The 22,981-nt window shown below is 41.0% G+C and overlaps 1 protein-coding gene across 1 annotated transcript; it reads left to right on the top strand.

Annotated features, from left to right (window-relative positions):
- The first annotated feature begins 1,604 nt into the window (after positions 1 to 1,604).
- Positions 1,605 to 4,042, top strand: LOC117446414 (P2Y purinoceptor 1-like). Its single transcript, XM_034082573.1, has one exon. It carries the CDS (start codon positions 2,003 to 2,005, stop codon positions 3,131 to 3,133), a length of 1,131 nt encoding a protein of 376 aa, XP_033938464.1. The 5' UTR covers positions 1,605 to 2,002; the 3' UTR covers positions 3,134 to 4,042.
- The last annotated feature ends 18,939 nt before the right edge of the window (positions 4,043 to 22,981 follow it).

Raw genomic sequence — 22,981 nt, 5'->3', positions numbered from 1 at the left:
CGCTTTACGCAGTGCTTTCTTATATTCATTGAGAGTAATATGCCAAATGAAACGAGATTCTTCAAGTTTAGTGGAACGCCATATCCTTTCAAGTTGTCTAGACTTTTGCTTTATTTTGCGGGTTTCGGCATTATGCCATGGAGCTAATCTATGTTGTTTTATTTTCTTCTTTTTCAAAGGAGCAACAGAGTCTAATTTTATTCGCAGCGCATCTATAGCACTATCAACAACATGATCAATTTGGGGTGGTGTACATTTTGTATAAGTTTCCTCCCCTACATGCAGACATGCTATCGAGTTAAGTATTGGTTGAATCTCTTCCTTAAATGTGGCTATAGCACTAACAGATAGGTTTCTGCTGCAAGAGCTTTTGACTAATGCTTTGTAGTCTAGTAACAGTACTTCAAAAGTTACTAAGAAATGGTCGGATAAAGCAGGATTATGCGGTTCGACTAATAGTTGCTCAATTTCAATACCATAAGTCAGAACAAGGTCGAGAGTGTGATTATAACAGTGGGTTGGTTTATTTACACTCTGACAGAAACCAACAGAATCTAATATAGAGTTAAATGCAACAGTAAGGCTATTTTTATCATCGTCAACATGAATATTAAAGTCACCTACGATAATTACTTTGTCTGTTTTAAGAACCAAAGTTGATAAAAACTCAGAGAATTCTGATAAGAATTCTGAATAAGGACCTGGTGCACGATACACTGTAACAAATAAGATTGGCTGCAAAGTTTTCCAGGTCGGATGCGTAAGACTAAAAACGAGGCTTTCAAAATAGGTATAATTACATTTTGGTTTAGTATTGATAAGTAAACTTGAGTCAAAGATTGCTGCAACTCCACCTCCTCGGCCCGTGCCTCGAGCAATATGAGTGTTGACATGGCTGGGTAGAGTGGCCTCATTTATGCTGACATATTCTTCATGTCTCAACCAAGTTTCAGTGAGACAGCATATATCAATATTATAATCTGATATTAAATCATTTACCAATATTGCTTTAGATGCTAGAGATCTTATGTTTAAGAGACCACATTTAATCTTCCTGTTTTGTTGCACTGTAGTAGTTGTTACATTTACTTTTATTAGGTTATTATGTATGACACCTCTATTAGGTTTTACCTTAAATTGTCCTTGGGCAGACACACACACCGCTAATATTGGGTATTTTATTGGGTTCGGGATTCCTATGGGTGACTGCCTAGGAGAGAGCGCAGAGAAGCGTGTAAGACTGCGACTCTGCCTCCTGGTCTCAACTCCAGTTTGTCATGGATTAAGTCCACAAAGCCCTGAGATGTTTGCCGAAATGAAGAGGTAAATAAAGAGGTGTGTCCTCCTTCAGCTCAGCATTACAATGATGTAATGTATTATTATTACAGCTATTGAAAACAAAATTCAATATTAAACACTGGAATCCAATCAAAAGAGATGTGTCCAACACGTCGGGGTATTACAAGGTCACCTGGGTGCATGACATGAAAGCTTTTTTTAAAAAGAGTCTTTAATTAGAAAATGTGCTGAATTTGTAATAGATTATTATTTTTGGAATATTTAAATAATTAATACCAAATAAAACCAAATAAAATGATCTGGATTGATTCACATTCATGGAAATGAGATACATATTGTGTGTTTAACCAAACACATCACTTCCTTCCTGGGATGAATATCTTAATATCTGGCCCTGGCTTATCTGCATTTGGTTTTAATGATGGTCCACAATCCACCTTTAAGGTTATTGCATAATCAGTGTTTGTCAAGAGAGGGGAGTGTGTGAGTGCTTTCAGGGCCGAACCTGAAGCAGGACATTTTCATATTCTGATAGTAATAAGTCCACGAGACATTTTCATAAAGTGTTATTCATATAAACAGCTGGAGTAAATCAGTTCACAGGAATGCAGGTCGGTGATGGTATTGTGTGTGATCTGTGTTTAGTCTGCATGTGTATCACACCGTCTCCTGCCGGGGAAGTGGGCGGGCATCTTATTTTCGAATGCACTTCAGTTTTGTTTTGCACAAGTTTCTGCGAGAGCCGGCTGGCAGCTGTGTTTTTATCCAGTGGAAGTTGAATGATATGGAGATTCTTTCGCGAGTGGGGACTCAGGAGATGTCTGGGAACAACACGACGGCCCCCTGCGAGCGCATCGACCTAGATTTTACGCACACCTTCCTGCCGTCCGCGTTCGTCACGGTGTTCGTGGTTGGGACGCTGTCCAACATCTGGGGACTAAGAAGCCTGTGCAACAGCTGGAACAACATCGGGAACATTAACATCTTCATGTTCAACCTGGGGGTCGCGGACCTTCTGTACCTGTTCACCCTGCCTTTCCTCGTGCACTATTACATGCGCGAGAGCAAATGGGAGTTCGGCCAGCCTTTCTGCAAGGTGACCCGCTTCTGCTTTAACCTCAACCTGTACGGCAGCATCGGCTTCCTCACCTGCATCAGCATCTACAGGTACCTGGGCATCGTGCACCCCATGCGGGTGATGGGGAGGATCAGCAGCCGACACTCGCTGGCCGTCAGCGCGCTGGTCTGGCTGCTGGTCATCATCCAGATCCTCCCTGATATGTTTTTCGACAAGAATGTTCTAACATCCATAAACTCATGTTATGACACCACCTCTGACGAGCTGATCGAAACATACCTGCCCTACAGCGTCGGCTGGACCGTCACAGGGTTCGCCATCCCGCTGGTGATCATTCTGCTCTGCTACGGACACGTTGTTGTGGTTCTCGCAAAAAAATCATCCAACGTCAACCCTGTGCTGAAGCAGCGGTGTGTAAAACTGGTGGTGGTTCTGGTGATTCTGTTCTCCGTCTGTTTCATCCCTTACCATGTCTTTCGGAATGTTAACCTGAAAATCAGAATTTTGAAACAGAGTGGGGATTGCCACGCCAGTTTCCGAAACATCTACATCGCACATCAAGTGGGCAGATTCCTGGCTAGTCTGAACAGCGTCATAAACCCGCTGATCTACATCGTGGGGAATGATGACTTCCTAATGAGGATCCGCCGGGTCAGTAACCGGGCCCGGATGTCTCTGGCCGGTCTGACAGGAGCTGCGCGTTACCGTAGACCGATTTTAGACGCACAATTCTTCACGCAAGATACAAATCCGTGAGTCGCTGTGTTTCTTGCACCGCCAGAACTCCCACATTTCCGGGAACAACGTATGATGAATGATGATTGGCAGGACATTAAGTCTATTATCTAGCAGTACCAGTCATCAGGTCACCAAGGCGACGGCACAGAGACAATCTGATGACCTTCTGGAAGACTGTATCTGCAGACTGAATTATATCAGAAGAACTGTTTGTTTTGCAGCTTAAGCTCCTGTTTGCGTCACATGTAATAGGCTACTCTAATGTAGGCCTATTGCATCAAGTATTTTGTATATGCGCCTTGGTGCTGACCATATTTGGCACTTTCTGTGTGTGACTGTTTGTGCTTCAGAGCTGTTGTTCTGCAGGAAACGTTCGGTCCGATACATGTTTAACGCCTGCCTGGCGCTCTTACAGATGGAGCCTTTAATATAGCCTACTTAGCAGTGGATTGAAATTCCACTGTGCATGTGACCGTGCCACATCTCTTAATTGCACGTTTGTTTAGAGAAACTGGAACTGGAAAAGGAACTGGGGTATAGACCCCGGGCCTTTTCCAGTTCCAGTACAGAATTAGGAAATATTCTAAACCGCAGTAAAAATACAATTACGCCGTCCTGTATTCATGTGTTCAAGTCCCAAATTAATGCACTTATAGTGCAGAGGGCCGCCTGTCTAAAAGAAATACTGTGTTGTACTATGGTGTTAGATAATTATACACAGGTTAATATATATTACGTTTTTATGAAAGCATTTAAGAGTGTTCATTCCTCTTTATGATCATTTTGTGCTACTGTTAAACTGTTTTGCATTATACAAATATGTCCAGGCCATTTTGATCAGATAAGGCAAACAGAATCCTTACTGAATTATGTATTAGACAGGACATTTCCATGTAGATATAATAAACTGGCTACTGTTTTTATACATATATGGCTGAAACTCATGATTGTTTTATCTATGGATTGGATCTGTGGTTATAGGGACTTGAAGAAGCAGCAGCTTCTGAGCTGAAATCTCTAAGTCATTGGGAAAAAAGAGTAAATGAGGTAAAAGCACTTCAGTACAAAGCAGAAGTAAATGTGAATTAACATACTTTAGTGAAACACAGGCTGTTCCAGATGTCTTTATAACCTGTCTCTGAACATCATGTTTGATGACTCAGTTCTACTGTTAGCAGGTCCACTGTTTAAACGGCCATGACAGACCTCACCTCTAGATCCTAATCTTCATCGATTAACCCACAATTATTGAATTAGCTTTAATAAGATTTAGTGGAAATAAAATACTATACTACTAAATAAATATACTGTCAAAACACTTAGAGTTATGAAAAATACTGACTATGCCAACAGAGACAGTTGTCCAGTCAGCTCTATAATCCTGAACATCACCAAGCGCTCAGGTCCCAGCTGTGTGCGTCACGGCATTTTCGAAAGTGTAGCGCGTTTTTGCTTGTGTAAGTGTTTTGGGCTGTTGTTGCAGGTCGGCCACCATAACACAGTGATACAAAGGCAGCTGGTGTTTTAAACCACTCTGAGATTAGTTTCCTTAAGCAGACCGAGGTGGTCTTGCCTGTGATTTTGGGACGTAGTAAAGGGAAGAAGACAGCTCTCCCTCGCCACTCTGCTGTTCTGCTGTTCCCCTCTCTCCGCTGACATTATGAATGTAAGGCGTATAGTAATCATAGATAACACGGCAGGGTCCGTTACAGTTTGTTTTCATCTGGTTTCAAATAAACAAAGTCTTGGCTTTCAGAATAGTAAACTTGTTTCGGCAAATTCAGATGATAAATACAACTTTGAAGCTTCGGCATAATTACAAGCGGAGAACGGAGTAACTTGACGTCACAGCGGGCAGAACAACAGCCGGGGTTTCTCCTGAGTGTTTTCCCCGGGAAACAAACACAATACACACAAACGCAAACATACACAAACACACACATACACACACACACACACACACACACACACACACACACACACACACACACACACACACACACACACACACACACACACACACACACACACACACACACACACACACACACACACACACACACTCGCGAGCTTCCCCCAGACCAGTAATCCAAACGAAAATATCTTCCTCCGTAGTATTTTGATCATTTGCTCCGCTAATCAATCAGATCGATGGATTTCAGAGATGACTCCGTAACAGTCACTTGGCACCACTTCACAGCCAATCAGAATGAGAATATGTTTCACATGTGACTTATTCAAATTGCGAGTGATTGAGTTGTTTAGGAGAAAAAGTTTGAGAAGAAAAAGTTCGGAAAAGGAAATTGTTGAGGGAAAAGGAGTTTGGAGACAAGCAGCTATTACAAAACATGCCGAAGCTTGCAGGTTATTTTAAACCTGTAGGCCGGGATGAGGAGGAAGGACAGATGAGTTCTGTACCGAGCGGCCGCGGGGCCTCGGAGCCAAGTAGGCCGTCTGGTTCTGATAGCGATGGAGTAGCTGGAGTAGCGGGAGAGGAAAAACAGACAGGAGGGACATTATCTGTTGGAGGAGATGAGAGGACGACGAGGACTTGCTACGTGGAGGGGAGCCAACGGCAACCGGACAGATACATGAGGGAGGCCCGATACGTCACTCATCTGGAGGAGAGGACCAGGCGGGCAGAGCAGAGTGGAGAAGTGCGATCACAGAGCCTGCCGAGGCTATAAATGACTTTGATTTGTTGTTTAGATAGGGGGCCTACAAAACCTGTCAGCCCCAGGGCCTGATGGCAGGTTAAGGCGGGCTTGCTTATCAGAACCGGAGTTCAGTAGGCCGTACTGGATACAATCCACTTGCAGCGCATTTTCTAACGCACAGATTATGTGATTAGAGTCAAATGCAATTCCATAAATTATCAATTATTTGGTTTGCAGGGTTTTTCTCCCAAATAAGCAAAGGTTGTACTTTGAAGATGCAGAAATGGGTGTGCAGAGCAGAATGTGGAGTGTATCTGGTTTCTCAGCTATGCATGATATATTTCTCTCCCTGCTGCTATAATGACACAATACTGAGAGTTTCAGGAAGCTGAAGCTGCGTGAGCAATCTCTGTTCCTCTACGTAAAGCTCTGCTTAATGTGTCAGTAAAATATGTCATTTTGTCCATGTTCAAAACGTAAAGGATCTTCATTTTTAGATATAGGCAATCTAGGTACAGCCTCTGATTTACAATGTAGGCTAATTTCATTCTATAAATCAGGTAGCAATAAAATACCTGCTGGTACTTCTACACAGGTGAAGAAAACAAGACTGAAGACAAAGGAGTCAGAGTTCTCAATCATAATACTTTATTTATCCTGGGGAAATTGGCAGTTGCTGCATATTTAAATGACATAAATAAAAGAATAAAAAAATACAAATATTGATATAATATACAAAGTTACATTTAGAATGTGCAACAAATAAAAATATACAATTAAATGAAGAAATGTATAAACATAAGATTTCTCAGGTTTGGGAAGGCTAAATAACTTTGTTTTACATGACGCTGCCCGACTCCGGCGTCTATAGAAAAGAGATCAACTCAGTGAAAGCACCGCCTGCTGACCAATCAGAGCTCAGTGTGTGGGGTTTAAATCTATCAAGTCATATTACAGGATAAAGGAAATACAGTTTAAACCGCAGTAGCCTGCAGAGAAGACGCCGACGTGTCGCACTTATCACTCATATCACATTATCGATCAGATCATCGATCATATAATATCATAATATATCATATATTTCCGTCATATATTATAAAAACGATATTTCCGTCTGAGTCAGCTTCTCGAGCCGTATCTGGCCGTGCAACACTTATGCTACATTGTCACACATACTGTATGCAGAAGTATTATTTTAAACAACACATTAGGCAAGGCAAGGCAAGTTTATTTATATAGCACTTTTCAACACAAGGCAATTCAAAGTGCTTTACAAAAAACGAAAGACATTAAGAAAATGGCATTTAAAATCAGTCATTAAAAAGAAAAGATAATAAAATAAACATTAAAAGAAAAAATACATGGATAAAAGTTACAGTGCAGTTTAAGATGTGAACAGTTCAATTAAAAGCAGCGACAAAAAGAAAAGTCTTCAGCCTGGATTTAAAAGTAGTAAGAGTTGCAGCGGACCTGCAGGTTTCTGGGAGTTTGTTCCAGATATTTGGAGCATAATAACTGAACGCTGCTTCTCCATGTTTAGTTCTGACTCTGGGGACAGAATGCTGACCAGTCCCTGAAAACCTGAGAGATCTGGATGGTTCATAGTTTAGCAGGAGGTCAGACATGTATTTTGGGCCAAAACCATTCAAAGCTTTATAAACCAGCAGCAGTATTTTGAAATCTATTCTTTGACACACAGGAAGCCAGTGTCAAGACTTCAGAACAGGAGTGATGTGATCCACTTTCTTAGTGTTAGTGAGGACTCGAGCAGCGGCGTTCTGAATCAGCTGCAGCTTTCTAATAGATTTTTTAGTGAGACCTGTGAAGACACCATTGCAGTAGTCCAGTCTACTGAAGATAAAAGCATGGACACGTGTCTCCAGATCCTGCTGTGACATTAGTCTTTTAATCCTAGATATATTCTTTAGGTGATAGTAGGCTGATTTAGTAACTGTTTTAATGTGACCGTTGAAACTCAGGTCAGAGTCCATGACTACACCTAGATTTCAGGCTTTATCTGTTGGTTTGAACATTGCAGGCTGAAGCTCAGCGCTAACTTTTAAACGTTCTGCCTTGGCTCCAAAAACCATTACCTCAGTTTTATCTTTGTTTAATTGGAGAAAGTTCTGACACATCCAGTCATTGATTTGTTCAATGCACTTACTCAGTGTTTGAATTGGAGCATAGTCTCCTGGTGAAATTGTTACGTAAATGTGTGTGTCATCCGCATAGCTATGGTAACTTATTTTGTTGTTTTTCATTATCTGAGCCAGTGGTAGCATGTAGATGTTAAAGAGAAGAGGCCCCAAGATGGAGCCTTGAGGTACCCCACATGTCACATTTGTCAACTCAGATGTGTATTTACCTATAGAAACAAAGTTGTTTCTGTCCTTTAAGTAGGATTCAAACCAATTTAGAACTGTTTCCGAAAGTCCCACCCAGTTTTCCAGTCGGTCTAGTAATATGCTGTGGTCAACAGTGTCAAACGCAGCACTGAGATCTAATAATACTAACACTGAAGTTATGCCACTGTCTGTGTTTAAGTGGATGTCATTAAAGACCTTTACAAGAGCAGTCTCAGTGCTGTGGTTTGGATTTGTTTACTATATGAAGTAGATCTGAGGCCATGCAAGGTAAAACATCTTTGAAAAATCCTGTTGGAATAATATCAAGGCAGCAGGAGGAGGATTCTAGAAGTTGAATAATGTCCTCTAGGTTTTTTTCATTAATCTGATGGAATTGTGTTTGACTTGATGTTAAGTGGACACAGAGACAACACATTTGCTGTACCTGATGCAGAGGCACTGACTGCTTGTCTGATTTTCTGAATGTTGTCAGTGAAGAAGGAGGCAAAATCATTGCACGCCCTGGTGGATAGAAATTCAGAGGCTACTGACACTGGGGGTTAGTTAGTCTGTCGACGGTAGCAAACAAGGCACGTGCATTGTTTTTGGTAGTGATGTCAGAGAAGAACGATTGTCGTGCGTTTTTCAATTCCAAATTATAAAGGCCAAGTCTCTCTTTATAGATTTCAAAGTGAACCTGGAGATTTGTTTTTCGCCACCTGCGTTCAGCTTTTCGACATTCTCTTTTTTCTGTTTTCACGGTCATGGCCTTTCTCCATGGAGATATTTTCTTCCCAGTCACTTCCTTTACCTTAGTTGGAGCAATGGCATCTATAACATTTTTAATTTTTGGAATTAAAATGATCTACTAGCTCATTTACTGAGATGTTAGCAGGGGCAAGTGTTGAAGAAAAATTCTGAGTAAACATTTCCCTAGTATTTTCAGTTAAACATCGCTTTGTGGTTACCTCTTTTTGAACATTTTTGTGAACAGAAATAGAGCTCTCAAAGAAAACACAGGAATGATCAGAGAGTGCAACATCAGTCACCACAACCTTAGAGATATTCAGACCCTTTGAGATAATTAAGGCCAGAGTGTGCCCCTTATTGTGCGTGGGCTCCGTCACATGCTGAGTCAGTCCATAGCTATCAAGAACACAAAACAGCTCTTTTGCCCCTCTGTCCTGGGGGTTGTCAACATGGATGTTAAAATCACCAACAATGACTAGACGGTCAAAGTCAATACACACTATAGACAGCAGTTCAGTAAAGTCATCAAAAAAGCTTGCACAGTATTTGGGTGGTCTATAGATATTTAGGAACAGAGCTCGAGAGGAGCATTTCAGCTGATGGGCCACATATTCAAAAGAAGCAAAGTTCCCATAAGATGTCTTCCTGCATTGAAGGGAATCATTGAACAGAATAGCAACTCCACCCCCTTTCTTATGCATTCTTTCCTGACTCATAAAACTAAAGTTGGGAGGGGTTGATTCGATAAGAACAGCTGCACTGTTATTTTGTTCAATCCAAGTTTCTGTTAAAAACATAAAATCGAGATTGTGCTCAGTGATAAAATCATTGATTAAAAATGTTTTTCCTGCCAAAGACCTGACATTTAATAAAGCTAGTTTAAGTTTGTTAAACACACTATCAGTCAGGTTTTTTGTAACAAGCTGTGGCTGACATGGAATCACTGCTAAATTAGATAAACTCACACAAACGTTTCAGCACTTCCTGTATCTAAGATGATTCACCGCTCTTCATCTATTACCTATCAACACAGATATCGGCAAAGCTACAGGCAGGCAGGGCCCCGGCATGTCCTGGAAAGAGTTGAGAGTGCCATACGCCCTTGCCCCTGCGAAATGAACCATTGTAGCCCATGGTAGACCATGGTAGAACATGGTTCATTTAACCATGGTATAACCATGGTAGACCATGGTTGGGATATGGCACCACAGTCAACCATGGTAGAGCACTGATATAAACCATGGTCTACCATGGTCACAATAAACCATGGTCTACCATGGTCATAAACCATGGTCTACCATGGACACAATAAACCATGGTCTACCATGGTCATAAACCATGGTCTACCATGGACACAATAAACCATGGTCTACCATGGTCACAATAAACCATGGTCTACCATGGTCATAAACCATGGTCTACCATGGACACAATAAACCATGGTCTACCATGGACACAATAAACCATGGTCTACCATGGACATAATAAACCATGGTCTACCATGGACATAATAAACCATGGTCTACCATGGACATAATAAACCATGGTCTACCATGGACATAATAAACCATGGTCTACCATGGATATAAACCATGGTCCACCAGTACCATGGACATAAACCATGGTCCACCAGACTGGAAATAATATAAATTAATACAAGCTTTTCAATAGTTTCAAGCATTTAATTTTTAAATGTTGTATAGATCATGTTAATTGCACTTAATTTCATCTACAGTACACTGTCACTCTATAGTTGCACACACACTCATTAAATGCTCATTAAACAGTTGGTGAAAATGTAAAGACTATTTTATATACTTTCATCAGGTGACGGTGCCTGCATGAGCCTCATTAGAATGATTGTCGACCATGGTTTCTGTAGACCATGGTTTCTTGAGACCATGGTTCAAATATTCAAATGGTTGACCATGGTTTCTTCCCCATGGTACTGTGACCATGGCAGGCTGACCATGGTTGACCATGGTCTCTTCCCCATGGTACTGTGACCATCATGGTATTTTGTGGTCAACCATGGTATTACCATGGTTGGCAATGGAATACCATGGTGACCATGGTCAACCATGGTTACGTTTCGCAGGGGTGTGCCTGAACCCAGCAGATATCAGTTTGCAGCGTTTTGTACACACACATCCCTATCAGGCTTTGAAGGGGAGGGAGGACCCACCACCCTGCTCCTCTCATCATAGGAGGGCAGGGTGAGGGCTACACTGTAAGCCGGGGGAGATGGTGCGCATCTCTGCTTCGGCGATTTTGATGGGCGTCGTCAGTGGCGTTTCTATATGTACAAAAGTGGTGGGGCACAAAATACTTAGATGTCTATATATAAGCTTCTGCAGTGAGGTTCATGGCTGGTGAGGCTCTGGCACTGACTCTTCAGGTTTACAAATATTATATTTTGACCTAAATCAAAATATAATATTATTTTCAAAAGCTTTTTTTGTCTGATGCTTCAATTAATTTTAAACAGACAGTTCAACAAAAGGATACCCAAAAAAATGTAATTTTATCATTTAAATATTGAATTGTTCTCTCTTAGTAAGATCCCATTTTCAATAAAATTGCAGTCTTACATTGACATGAAGATGAAGTCCATTTGCCTATCCTTCTGGACAAAAATCGCTATTACTTTTTTGTAAAAGTCCTCCTTATCTTCTTGTAGTTTCAAAAGTCTATCATAAATCTAATCTAATCAATAGATTTATGATTAGAACATTATAAAAGTAGGGTAGACATGTGGATATTATCCGGCTGAACAAAACGTGCATTTATCTCTAACAGGTTTGTTTCCCACAGATCTTATTTTGAGCTATTTTCTAAAATCCTACGGAGAAATCTCATTGCTTTTAGGTCGAGGGAAGCCATGCGCAGTTTACTTCCGGGTTTTAGGACACCTCACTGCAGCTCTCTCGTCTCCTCTTCACACACCACACTTTTCGCGGCACACGTACTTACAGCCAATCAGCTCTGAATGATGTGAGATGACGTATGGTGGGGATGGCAGCTCTATGCCCCTATGGTCATTATTTTTTTGCCACACACATTAAATAGGACAATACTCTGAGCATGCGCAGTGTAGTTTTTACAGTCACCGTTCACTTAGACAGAGAGAGGGAGGGGCAGGATCGGGTTTTGTCCCACGTGGCTCTAAACAGCTCAATAGGCACACTGTAGACACTAATTAGAAGAGCACAGACTAAAACAGCAATGTACAGACGAATCAGATGATTAAACATGATCTTAAAATATATTTTATATGCCCCACCTGCCCCTAATGACCAGTCGCCACTGGGCGTCGTTGAGGGGCGGGGGTAAAGGACATGCTGCCAACCCTGCGCGTCGCCTTCATGCGGTCATCAAACTCCAGGGGGGAGGGCGAGGGTGAAAGGGTGAGCGGAGAGTAGAGAGAGCTGGGGATGAATGAAGAGTATCCTCAAAGGCGTTGACAGGGGGGGTGACGGGCAGTGGAGACTCCTCCATTTGTGTCATAGGTCTCCCATAATCAGAACATTCCTCAGGCGGGTGCAGTGATACTTCTTCAGGGTTTTCTGCGCGATGTGTTGTGTCTTTCTCCTGTTTTGATTCCTCTTGCCGCTTGTCCTTGGCAGAGGGAACAGATTGATGACGCAGGCAGTTGAATATGTTAGAGATAAACAATTTCACTCCTGACTTGTTCAGGCAAACTCCATTTGCCTTGAAAAGATGTCTGCGGTCCCAGAAAAAGTTAAAGTTGTCAATAAAATGGACAGAATGGTCAGTACAGACAGTTGAAAGCCAGGTGTTCAGTGCAAACAGTCCGCTGAATCTCTCCACTCCTCTTCTGACTGGCGGTAGAGGGCCACTGATGAACACCTCTGCATTTAGAGAGCTGACAGTTTCCAGCAAACATTTAAAGTCTTCTTTCAGCATTTCTGACTCTTGTTTCACAACATCATTTGTTCCAATGTGCAGAACCACATTCTTCACAGTCGGATGTTCAGCCCCAATATGCAGGATCTTCTCAGCCAAGTCAGAGACCACATCCTTGGAAAAACAGAGTACTTTGGTGTTGTTCTTATTACACAGACCTTTTACATCTCTTACAGCAGAGTCACCCACAATCAGAGTTTCAGGCCCAGTCGTTAGCTTTCCCTCTAGCCTTTTACTTTTGGAGTAGCTATTGGTCCTTACCCTGCTGTGTGAAGAGGACAGGTTATCCAGGTCATCAGAAAGAGATCTCCGGCTCTCGGTCAGCGGAGCGTATCTGTTCTGGATTGGCACACTTGGTGGTTTAGGAGGATTGTTTGTAATTCTCCCTGTAGTAAATAATAATAATAATACATTATATTTAACCCAAAGACATTTGGGAGGGAGGGTAGACAAACAAAACAAAACCAAAATGAAACAAAAAAACACAGAAAAGCAGTCAGGAGGAAGTTAGCTGAGAGGGGTTTTAAAAAAAAACATATATTAAATAAAACAAAAACTGAAAAAGAAGTGACGAATGAATGCAAAATCCAGGATTCGACACCACTACCATCAAAATACGGAGCAAAACGTTGAACCACAAGAATCAAGACTATATGAGCTACCACTAAGCGACTCACAGTCTCAAAATTACCATTAAAAAAACCTGGACGTTTAGTTTTCGTTTTAAACATCGTTTTAAGGTCTAAACCATAGACTGTATATATAAATGGTTATTTTGCATGTTATTGTCAAAGGAACAAAATGAGAAACCCTTTATAATTCATTTGATATTCCTCATTATCTGAAGCATTTGTTACTCTCATTTATTTTCCTCCCATAGTGACTGTATGGATAATCGGAGACAGCTATGTCCGGCGTGGAGCCCAGAGAGCTACAGAGACCATCGGCAGCAACCTTGGCCTCGACCTGAGGGTGTGCTGGTTCGGTTGGGGTGGACTGCGCTGGAGAGGTGTCCTCCCTTTCTTTTCCTACTCCCTGCGAGGAAGAGCAGTCCCGGATGTCCTCCTCATCCACTGTGGCGGAAATGACTTGGGGGATGTGCCCAGTGTTCAGTTGCTGAACCAGATGAAGGAAGACCTGGACCAGCTTCACCATCGGCACCTTGGCATGAAGATCATGCTCTCCCAGAGGCGCCGGTGGAGGGCTGGTGCAAATCCTGTCAAAATGGACAAGGCCCGGAAGTTTGTTAACAGTGTTATGGCTACTTTTGTTCATAGCCTAAATGGTGCCATTGTTGACCACTCCAACATGAGATATGACAGTCCTGGGCTGTTTTTTTTTCCCTAGGGGAAATTATATATTTTTTAAGTCACTAGCCAATTGCCTGAAAGACCACCTCCAAAGACTGTGAACTGCTTAGTCAGTATCACTGTCTTTGGCCTTTAGAGTATGTATTATAAGGCCCTTGCTAAGCCCAGACTGTCATGGCTAATGTTGAGTTAGATATTACATCTGTAGCCATAACACTGTTAACATGGCTGCTCTTCCTCTTCCCCACATCCCACCCCCCCCTCTTCCCCCAATGGACTCTGCAGCTCTCCAGGCCCATGCTGGGCATGGCTGTCTGTCAAACCTTTTATTTTGTATTTGTTATGATGTTTTTTGTTATTTTATTTGTTAAAATAATTCTGTATTTATGTAAATATTGAAAATAAATACATTCACATGTTCACTTCTTTTGTCTACTGCTTACTGAAAATGTTAGCTATCACATCCAAATGGGACTATCAAATGCAAGGATAAGCTTACCATACAATACAGAAAACATTACACATTAAGGCTCAAATCTTTTCCCAAGCCGGAGCAGTCTGAAAAGAGTCCCAAGTTTAACAAAACAAAATCTTGACAATGAATACTACGCTGTCATTTATCAGTGACAATGCAAACAACAAGAAGGTCTCCCCTAATCCCATGTATTTTGGCATCAACTATGTCATAAGCATACAGGGTCGTAACGTCACAGAAGATAATACCTTTTAGAGTTTCGAATTGTTCAGTATGCAGATAAATATTTGTTTTACAATAGAAACATTTTTCTCCATAAATGTTCCCACATGTTGTGAGCATCAACTTTAAATCTTTTGTCAACAAATAAAAAACATCTTAATTTCCTTTAGGACAACATTTTGTTTATAACACCACTACATTAACAATAAGCATAGGAAAATGATAAATGTCAACATTTAAGATTGTGCTTTTACTCTTTATTTAATCAGATCTATTTCACATTGAAAATGTGATAAATACACATTGAAAGTTACATCTTGCATTTTATGAAAAGTAAAGGTTTCGAATCATTTTATGACTTAAGTACACTAGCAAATAAATGAAAGATGTGCAACAACTGTATCAGTAATTAAAATGATATAACCTATGTACAGGCTTGGGAGGGCTACTTGCCAAAAACACAACCAGTAACTTCATGTGAGTATCAAGATATAAAAGTAATGTAACCTGATAACTTTCTTTTTCTTTTGGATTACCTCAATATCAAATGCAATGCAAATAAACACAGGAGAGAAGGAATATGAATATGATTTGTTTACTTAAATGTATAATATAATACCATAAAGCAGATTCAGGCAGTAGGTGTACAGATTCACAATTAAAGTATTATCCTCCAGAACAGTACGGCTTCCAGAGAAGAGATACCATTTGATCATTTTACAACAACCACTATCTGCTCTTTTTAGGTTTTGAATAAGATTGTAATCCTGAGTTTCCCTATTATTAAAAAAAGTTAAACTAATCCGATTACATCTTTTCCTATGTAACTAAGGATTACACTTTCCTTTTTTTCTATACGATCTTTATTCGTGTTCGATGTAATCCATTACTGCCTAAGCCAATACAAGTCATAACTTTTGGAAAATGGTCTCAAGTTATAAATGATGCCTTCAATCTCTTTCACGTGGAGAAGACATCCCATTGGCCGAGGCGTTGCAACTTCCCTCAAGCGTCCTACATGAAAGAAAGATCACATGTTAAAAACGTGTGCACAAACTATTCAGTATGACCCGTCTTAGTTTAAAGCCCACTCACCACGACAAGGTGCAGGTCAGGAATGGGAACATATAAGACGGGACAAAAATGCAAAATAAACTGAAAAGCATGGACACAGGACATGGACAAACAAAAAATAAAAATGAGACAAACACACACAACAAAGTCTGTACACAATGCTAAAAACCAGTGCAGAAGGGTCAAGAAGAAAAAACAGGTTAAGGCAGTTGTCAACATCTTGAAAGATAGAGCTAAGATAAATGTTCGATAAAAATGTAATAGGAACGTGAATTTGATGAACAATCAAAAAGAGGTAAACAATGAACAAAAGATCACTGATACATTCCAAAAGTATGTTTTTACAGTTATAAACGACCTATATCAGAAAATATATAATATCACATGCCAAAAGTTACTTAGCCTTTCGTCAAAACAGCAATCGAAGAAAGAAATATGTTTTTTATAAAAGTTTTACATTTTATAGATTTTTTTTTTTTTTTTTTAATTTGCATTGAACTGATCCTTAACTTGGACAAACACATCAAGAAACCATAGCATACAAATGAATATTTGAATAAGCATATGTTTAACAAATCAATATGAGATTAGGCCCCGTTCATGCAGACTCTAAGACATATTGAACAGTTTTCCATATGCTTACTCGTTTGGCAATGAACAGTTGTTTAACTTTGACACACAACTTATGAAACTATCTACAAAAACATGAATATGGAGGAGGTTGCAAATGTGGTTTATGGATCACAGATCAATATACATTTAGGCCCCATTCATGCAGGCTCTAAGATATACTGAACAGTTGAGGTAGGCAATATGTTAAGGCTCTTTGAACAATTTAGTATGATACATTCCGATGGTTATGTCTTTGAGTAGCATCCCGGCTTGGGTTTGAGAGTATTTTACAGTTGGGCCCCGTTCATGCAGACTCCAACTGATAATCGCAATAAACACTGCAAACAACAAACCAATAATTTAATATATATTATATAGATGTATAATTATATTTACAGATATTTACAAATATGTACACACAAGTATAGACAAAAACAGATAATAAACAGTTGTGCCCCGTTCATGCAGACTCCAACTGATAATCACAGTAAACACTGCAAACAACAAACCAATAATTTAATATATATTATACAGATGTATAATTATATTTACAAATATGTACACACAAGTATAGACAAACACAGATAATAAACAGTTGGGCCCCGTTCATGCAGACTCCAACTAATAATCAGGTTCACACAATACCCACACTGCAGTGCCACAAATACGTTGAAATTACCCAGAATATTTAACAGTAGACATTGAAAGTTACTCAGGCCCCTTTCATGCGGGCTCCAAGCAACATATACAATGTTTTCCAAAGAGAGTAAGGCTTGCCACTAGCCATGTTCCTTGTTCTAGGTCCGTAAATTACAAAAAAGGTATTGATTGGCCATGACACGTAAAACACAAACCAATAACTTAATATATACGATATAGATATATGCATACACAATTTTTGACAAACACAGATAATAAACGTACACCTGCAAAACACAGAACTGGCCAACAACCTTTTTTTTAGTCTCCGTAAAAATTGATTAATTTGGTCAGTTTTCTACGGACTACTTTTCCTTCTTTAATCTTATCCGTCTGCCGCCTTGCTATATGATTTAATCTGACTTTGCAGTACAAGGCAGAAGCCATCTTTACCAGAACATGGACATGGTTAGCTTCAACACACATGTCAAACATGTGGTTGTGCAGCTGTGGGAAGAGATTTTTCTCAGAACACTCAGAAAGCACCTGATGGACAATTGCCGCTGTTGTTCCTCTTCCCTGTGGAGCCTTTCCCTCATTGGCATTTAGAAGCCGCTGAAAACATCTTTCGGTAACTTGACACACTGAAGTGATGCCTGGTGATGGTTTCTGTGGGCCACCTCTGTTCTTCAAAGTTACAAATGGATGCACAGAGTCAGCTGATGTCAGTGCATGTGAGCAAGGCATGCAGGTGACCTTCTGTTCTATCTGTTTGACAATGAAGCCTGCGATGTATGAGATCGCTGCTTCTTTGTACTCAGAGAGATGGTTAACATCAGGAAGGTTAGCAAGGGTGTCATCCTCAGTCACAATCTCTTCCACTGGCTCAATACCCAACCTGCGTGCCATGTTGATATTTGCCGGTGTTGAGTCAAGGATGGTTGTGTTGTCACGAAGAAGACAGTTGCCTGTGCCTTTTTTCACCTGGTGCCTTACAAGGAGACGCTTGTATGCCCCTCGGAACTGCCTGACATTGGGGTTGTTGTTGTAACCTCCACGCGCTCTGATTGCAGAGAAAAACAGCTCCAAATGATCCTGACTTGTAGGTCAGAAGGTATCGACAGGGGGCCGCTGGCTGCTCTACCAGGTCTTCGTAGATGCCAATAACACTTCTCCCACAAGCAATGAAACCACAGATGGGTGTTTTCTTCTGTGTGGCATGTAAAGGAACAAGTTTGTTGTCCTTTCCTTTCATTTTAAGCCCACGGAGAAGGGACTCAGCTTCTAATAGAATACCTATGGCACGGTGTTTAGTTGCTGGCTTGATGGGTGCTTTGTGTCCTCTTCCGAGTGGGTTTCGGCTGTTAAGGACGTCAAAGGCTGCATCAATTGTGCGCAGGAACTGAACTGTGGCTGCACTTCCAGTAAACTGAGGATACTTAAGCTCCTTTTCTGAATATTCAAGGGCATCTGCCACACTGCTGCTAAATAGTTGGGCTGCAAGATTGACCTTCATTTTCTGATTTCTCCACTGGATGTGGGCCATTTTTAGTTTGTTGCCAAGACGCAAGCCCTCCTTCTCCTGCAGCTTGCGGAGCTCCTCGATGTACTTCCACATTATCTGCTGGCCATCTTCTCTTACCAGAACCCCAACTGTTGAGAAGACATTTCGAAGAAGCTTGAGCATATGACATGGATCAAGGATCACATAGATCTTTTGTGTGTGATCCTCAGGATGGAGAAAAAATGATCTCATGTCAAAAATGTCCAATTTGGCACCAAGCTCCGTTATCATGGCAACGTTTTGGGAGGGTCCATCGCATGTCAAAGAGATAACCCTTACTCCAATTGCACGAAGCCTAACAAGGCTCTCTCGGATGAGGTTTGCTCTCTCGGTTCCAGTCATGCTGTTTATGAGGAAGTAAGCAATGGGGATCTTCCAAGACTCGTTGATTGCAACAACCATAAGGACCAATGCTTGGGTTGCAATCACATTTTCAATTTCTCCAGAGCCAATGTCAACATACCCATGAATTTGGTCCCCCCCAAACTCAGTTTGCTTATGGATGTACATTTCATCCATCATTAATGAGCAAACTGTGTCTTTCCCTGCTTCTTTCCTTTCAGCAACATGACTTTTTAAAGCTGTGAATGCAGCAACAGTAAATCCAGGATCTGCCGAGATGCTACTGTACCATTTTCGAATGGTCTGAGGATGAGGCAAAGACAAGTAAAACTTCTCTCTGACATAGTCATAGGCCTTTGGAGAGTAGAAGTGCAATGTGGTGGCAAATTGCTTCATGTTTTCAGAAAACACTGACTTCTTCTTTTTTTGTATTCTCTCAAAGACATCTCGGGGAACCTCATCAAGACCATCAAGAAGAGAGGCACAGTCAGTTGAAATAAGGAGTTTCTTCTGAAGTACTTTTACAATACCTACCAAGGAAGAAACTCGTGCCGTCAGTCTCCTTGTCTGCTGGGCCTTCAACCTCAGTTTTTTGCGAGCTGCGCATAGCTTAACCTCAACGTGGGAATGTTTCCTTTTCAGTGTTTTTGGAGACTCAGAAATAATGTAGCAGTGATCACTCAGAGAGCTGCTAGCCAGCTGTGTTGTAATGGTGTAAGAGTGAACGGAGTCTGCCTGTTTTCCATTTGTTTTGTTTGTTGGCTGCTGCTACCCAAACCAACATCCTCACAAGCATTGACTGTTGGAATGTCATTATGCTCGACATTTTGAACAACAAAGGCTTCTTCAGGTGTGTCTTGTATCATAATAATATTGCTCTGCTCTGCAGCAAGACTGTTTTCACCACTACCATGGTCTACATCTGCAACCTCCTCCTCATTGCTATTAACAGGCCAACACGGAGTGTCACTTACCTCGTCATTGCTACTCACCCTGCTTTTCCTTCCAGGCTGTTGTTCTTTGGTGAAATAGAAAATGGTGGGCACTGCAGTGTTTTTCAGGCATCTCCTTCCCTAATAAAAATAATAAACAAAAACACATCAAATAACTGTTTGAGGTCTGTAGATATTCAACTTTCTTTTGAATAATGTTGTTTTAAATTTAAGAGTGCATTATAAAAGACAATAGAGGGTCAACAACAATTGACACCTACAAATTGAACCATAAAAGTTATTTAATAAAAAAAAAGTATCTGTACCCATGAGTCTGTGCTGAAGTGATGACTCTCAAAGTGTTCACTGCACAGGCGAGAACACACTTTGGGGGTCCATTTATTTCTCCGGATGTTCAGCACCCACTGGTCCAGCCTGTCTGGATCATCTAAAGGAAACCTTTATACAAAAATACATGAGAAGTTATATGTTAGGTGTAGGGTTACAGACTGATTAACAAGCAACACATAGAACTTAAAATAGTGATGCAATGCCAAAATGTGACAGTCAAAAAGTGTTTTCCCCCTTAGTTTGGTGTTCGCGGTCAAATTTGACCGGTCCTGTTTTAACTGCGATTACATTAACACAAAAACCATCACCACATTTAATTTATCAGTCTTTCAAACTGTGGGGGGATGGGCACATAAGAGCGGGAAATGTATCAAATTGTTCTCTGCAGTGTGTTTGTGTGTGGCAGGTGTGATAGGCACATAATGGGGAGGGGAAACCTGTATATGCTTTATATACAGTCTATGGGGGAAACACATCTAGTGTGTGCGTGGGTTTGTGTGTGTGTGTTTTATCTGATCTGGATGGTTAGTAATTCCTTTTCTTTATGGCGGTGACCGGGAACACCGTGGGTGTTACAACGTTGACTAAATCATCCATAATTTAATGAAAGTGGTGATCAGTATATGTTCAAATGTGTACTGTGAAGGATATCATAAAGCCTTAATGCAATCGAATGTAAAACATGATTGATGAATGTAGTAAATCGGTCAGATTTGACCCGAAGACAACAGGAGGGTTAATGCCATATTCACTTAGTAACGCATGAACAACTTTTACAAATATTTCTATATAGTCTGTGTTGGTAAATGTCATCTAGGTTGCACATTTCCTGCTGAAATACATGCATGGGCCTACCAAGTTACTGCGTGGCACTTTAGTTTGGATAAAACAGTGTAGTTTCACTATATAAACGTTACATTCATAATCAAACGAGACAATCTGCAAGATAATTAGCTATTTGGTATTATTCTTAATGCTTGTCATTCACAATAAAATAAAATAAGTACCGATACATAGCAGAATAATTGTGGCGGTGTTCAGCTTACCTTGTTCAACATCATTTATTTAGCTAATACTACAGCGGGCTGCAGGCGAACCAAGTCCGCGTTTCGATGCATTCCTTGATCTCCAGTTATAACGCCGGACTCCGCCGCCGGTCAAAGCTAACGGAGCCCCAGGGGGCTAGCTACGGCCGCCGGGACCTATGGCCCGGGACGCGCTAGCGAGCTAAACCCCCTGCAGCCCCGTTAGCTTCGGCGGCGTGGACTCCGGCGGCCCCACTGGGATAATTGGGTCCCCTTTTAACATTTGCTCCCGTTTAGCATTATGGGCGTCATATCCATATAGTATAAAAGTCTTACCCAAGGCTGAATCATAAACTAAACTGTATATATGTATAAAGGGTTAGGTCCTTAGCTGGCTAATAAGATACATAACAAGCTAAGCTAACAAGCACACAAACACCTGCTAACGGGGTGTATAATATTATCATTTTACTCACCGAAAAAAGCTGAAAGTAGACTTCTTGGAAGGTCTGTTAGTACATTCAAGCGCACAGCACGACATTTTAATTATCTGGTATTTGTAACAATATTCCCTAACAGGCACAATCACCACGAACACAGCTAAAGGGTCAAGTACAGTAACTACAACTAACTAACGTTGTAGCCTCTATGGTTGTAGCCTAGCAGAGTGGACAAGTTGATGTTAGCTGACAGTGAGGCACGTATCTGTCAATCAAAGTGACCACGCCCTAATGTATGCACAAACTTTAAGACCTAATATAAATAAAAGGGTCGCGTTAGAAAACAATTCACTCACAGATCCATAATCATGAAGGTGGAATCTAACTATATCGATAATAAAATGTATGGAGCCAGGGAGAAAAACATGTTTTTTTCCGCTGTAAAGTTGGGCATTTTAACATGGGGGTCTATGGAAATTGCTTCTTTCTGCAGCCATCGCCTATCGGCCAATATATGAACTGCAGTGTGTGGCACTTCCGTATTGGCTTCCCGGCTCTTCCCCAGAGTTTGCCGCTTGGTCTAAACGTTTCATTTAGAAATGTGCATTTCACGGTGGGGGTGCATCATTTGACACGACACCGGTCGTTTTCCCTGTTTAGTGAGTGTTTCGCAGCGCGAGCGATTACAATTGGGTCTTCGCCGACCTCTTGTCTCAGACCCTAATAAATGTGATTTATATGGCGCTTTTCCTGGTGTTCAAAGCGCTTAAATGGTAGGAACCACTAAGTAATTTCACTTGCAGTACTGGATTCATAAAGCAAAATTACACTTTAGAATGCAGGCAATTTGATTCTTTGTAAAAATGTTGCAATCATTTCAGCTGACACACACGGGAAAAGGTGCAGCTGTTGCTCAAGATCAACCGTCTTCTTTGTCAATCGCTTTAAACCAGTGCAAAAAAAAAAGTTTAGATGAATACCAGAGGTCTGTGGTATTAAAGAAAGAGGTCTGATGTAATTTGTTTGAGAGACTTCTTTGGAACTGCATCAATAATGATTTACATCACTCATACTGTCAATCATCTTGTCCTCAGTTCTAATGAAGCAGGAAGTGAAGCCAGGAGCTGTGGAAGTGTGCGCCCTGGAGGATTTCACTGAAGCACTTACAGATCTCTGACCTGCCGCCCAGCCTCTGATATGT

The sequence above is a fragment of the Pseudochaenichthys georgianus genome, chromosome 5 (genome assembly GCF_902827115.2).
Source record: "Pseudochaenichthys georgianus chromosome 5, fPseGeo1.2, whole genome shotgun sequence".
Taxonomy (NCBI): domain Eukaryota; kingdom Metazoa; phylum Chordata; class Actinopteri; order Perciformes; family Channichthyidae; genus Pseudochaenichthys; species Pseudochaenichthys georgianus.
This window is presented reverse-complemented; position numbering and strand designations above follow the sequence as displayed.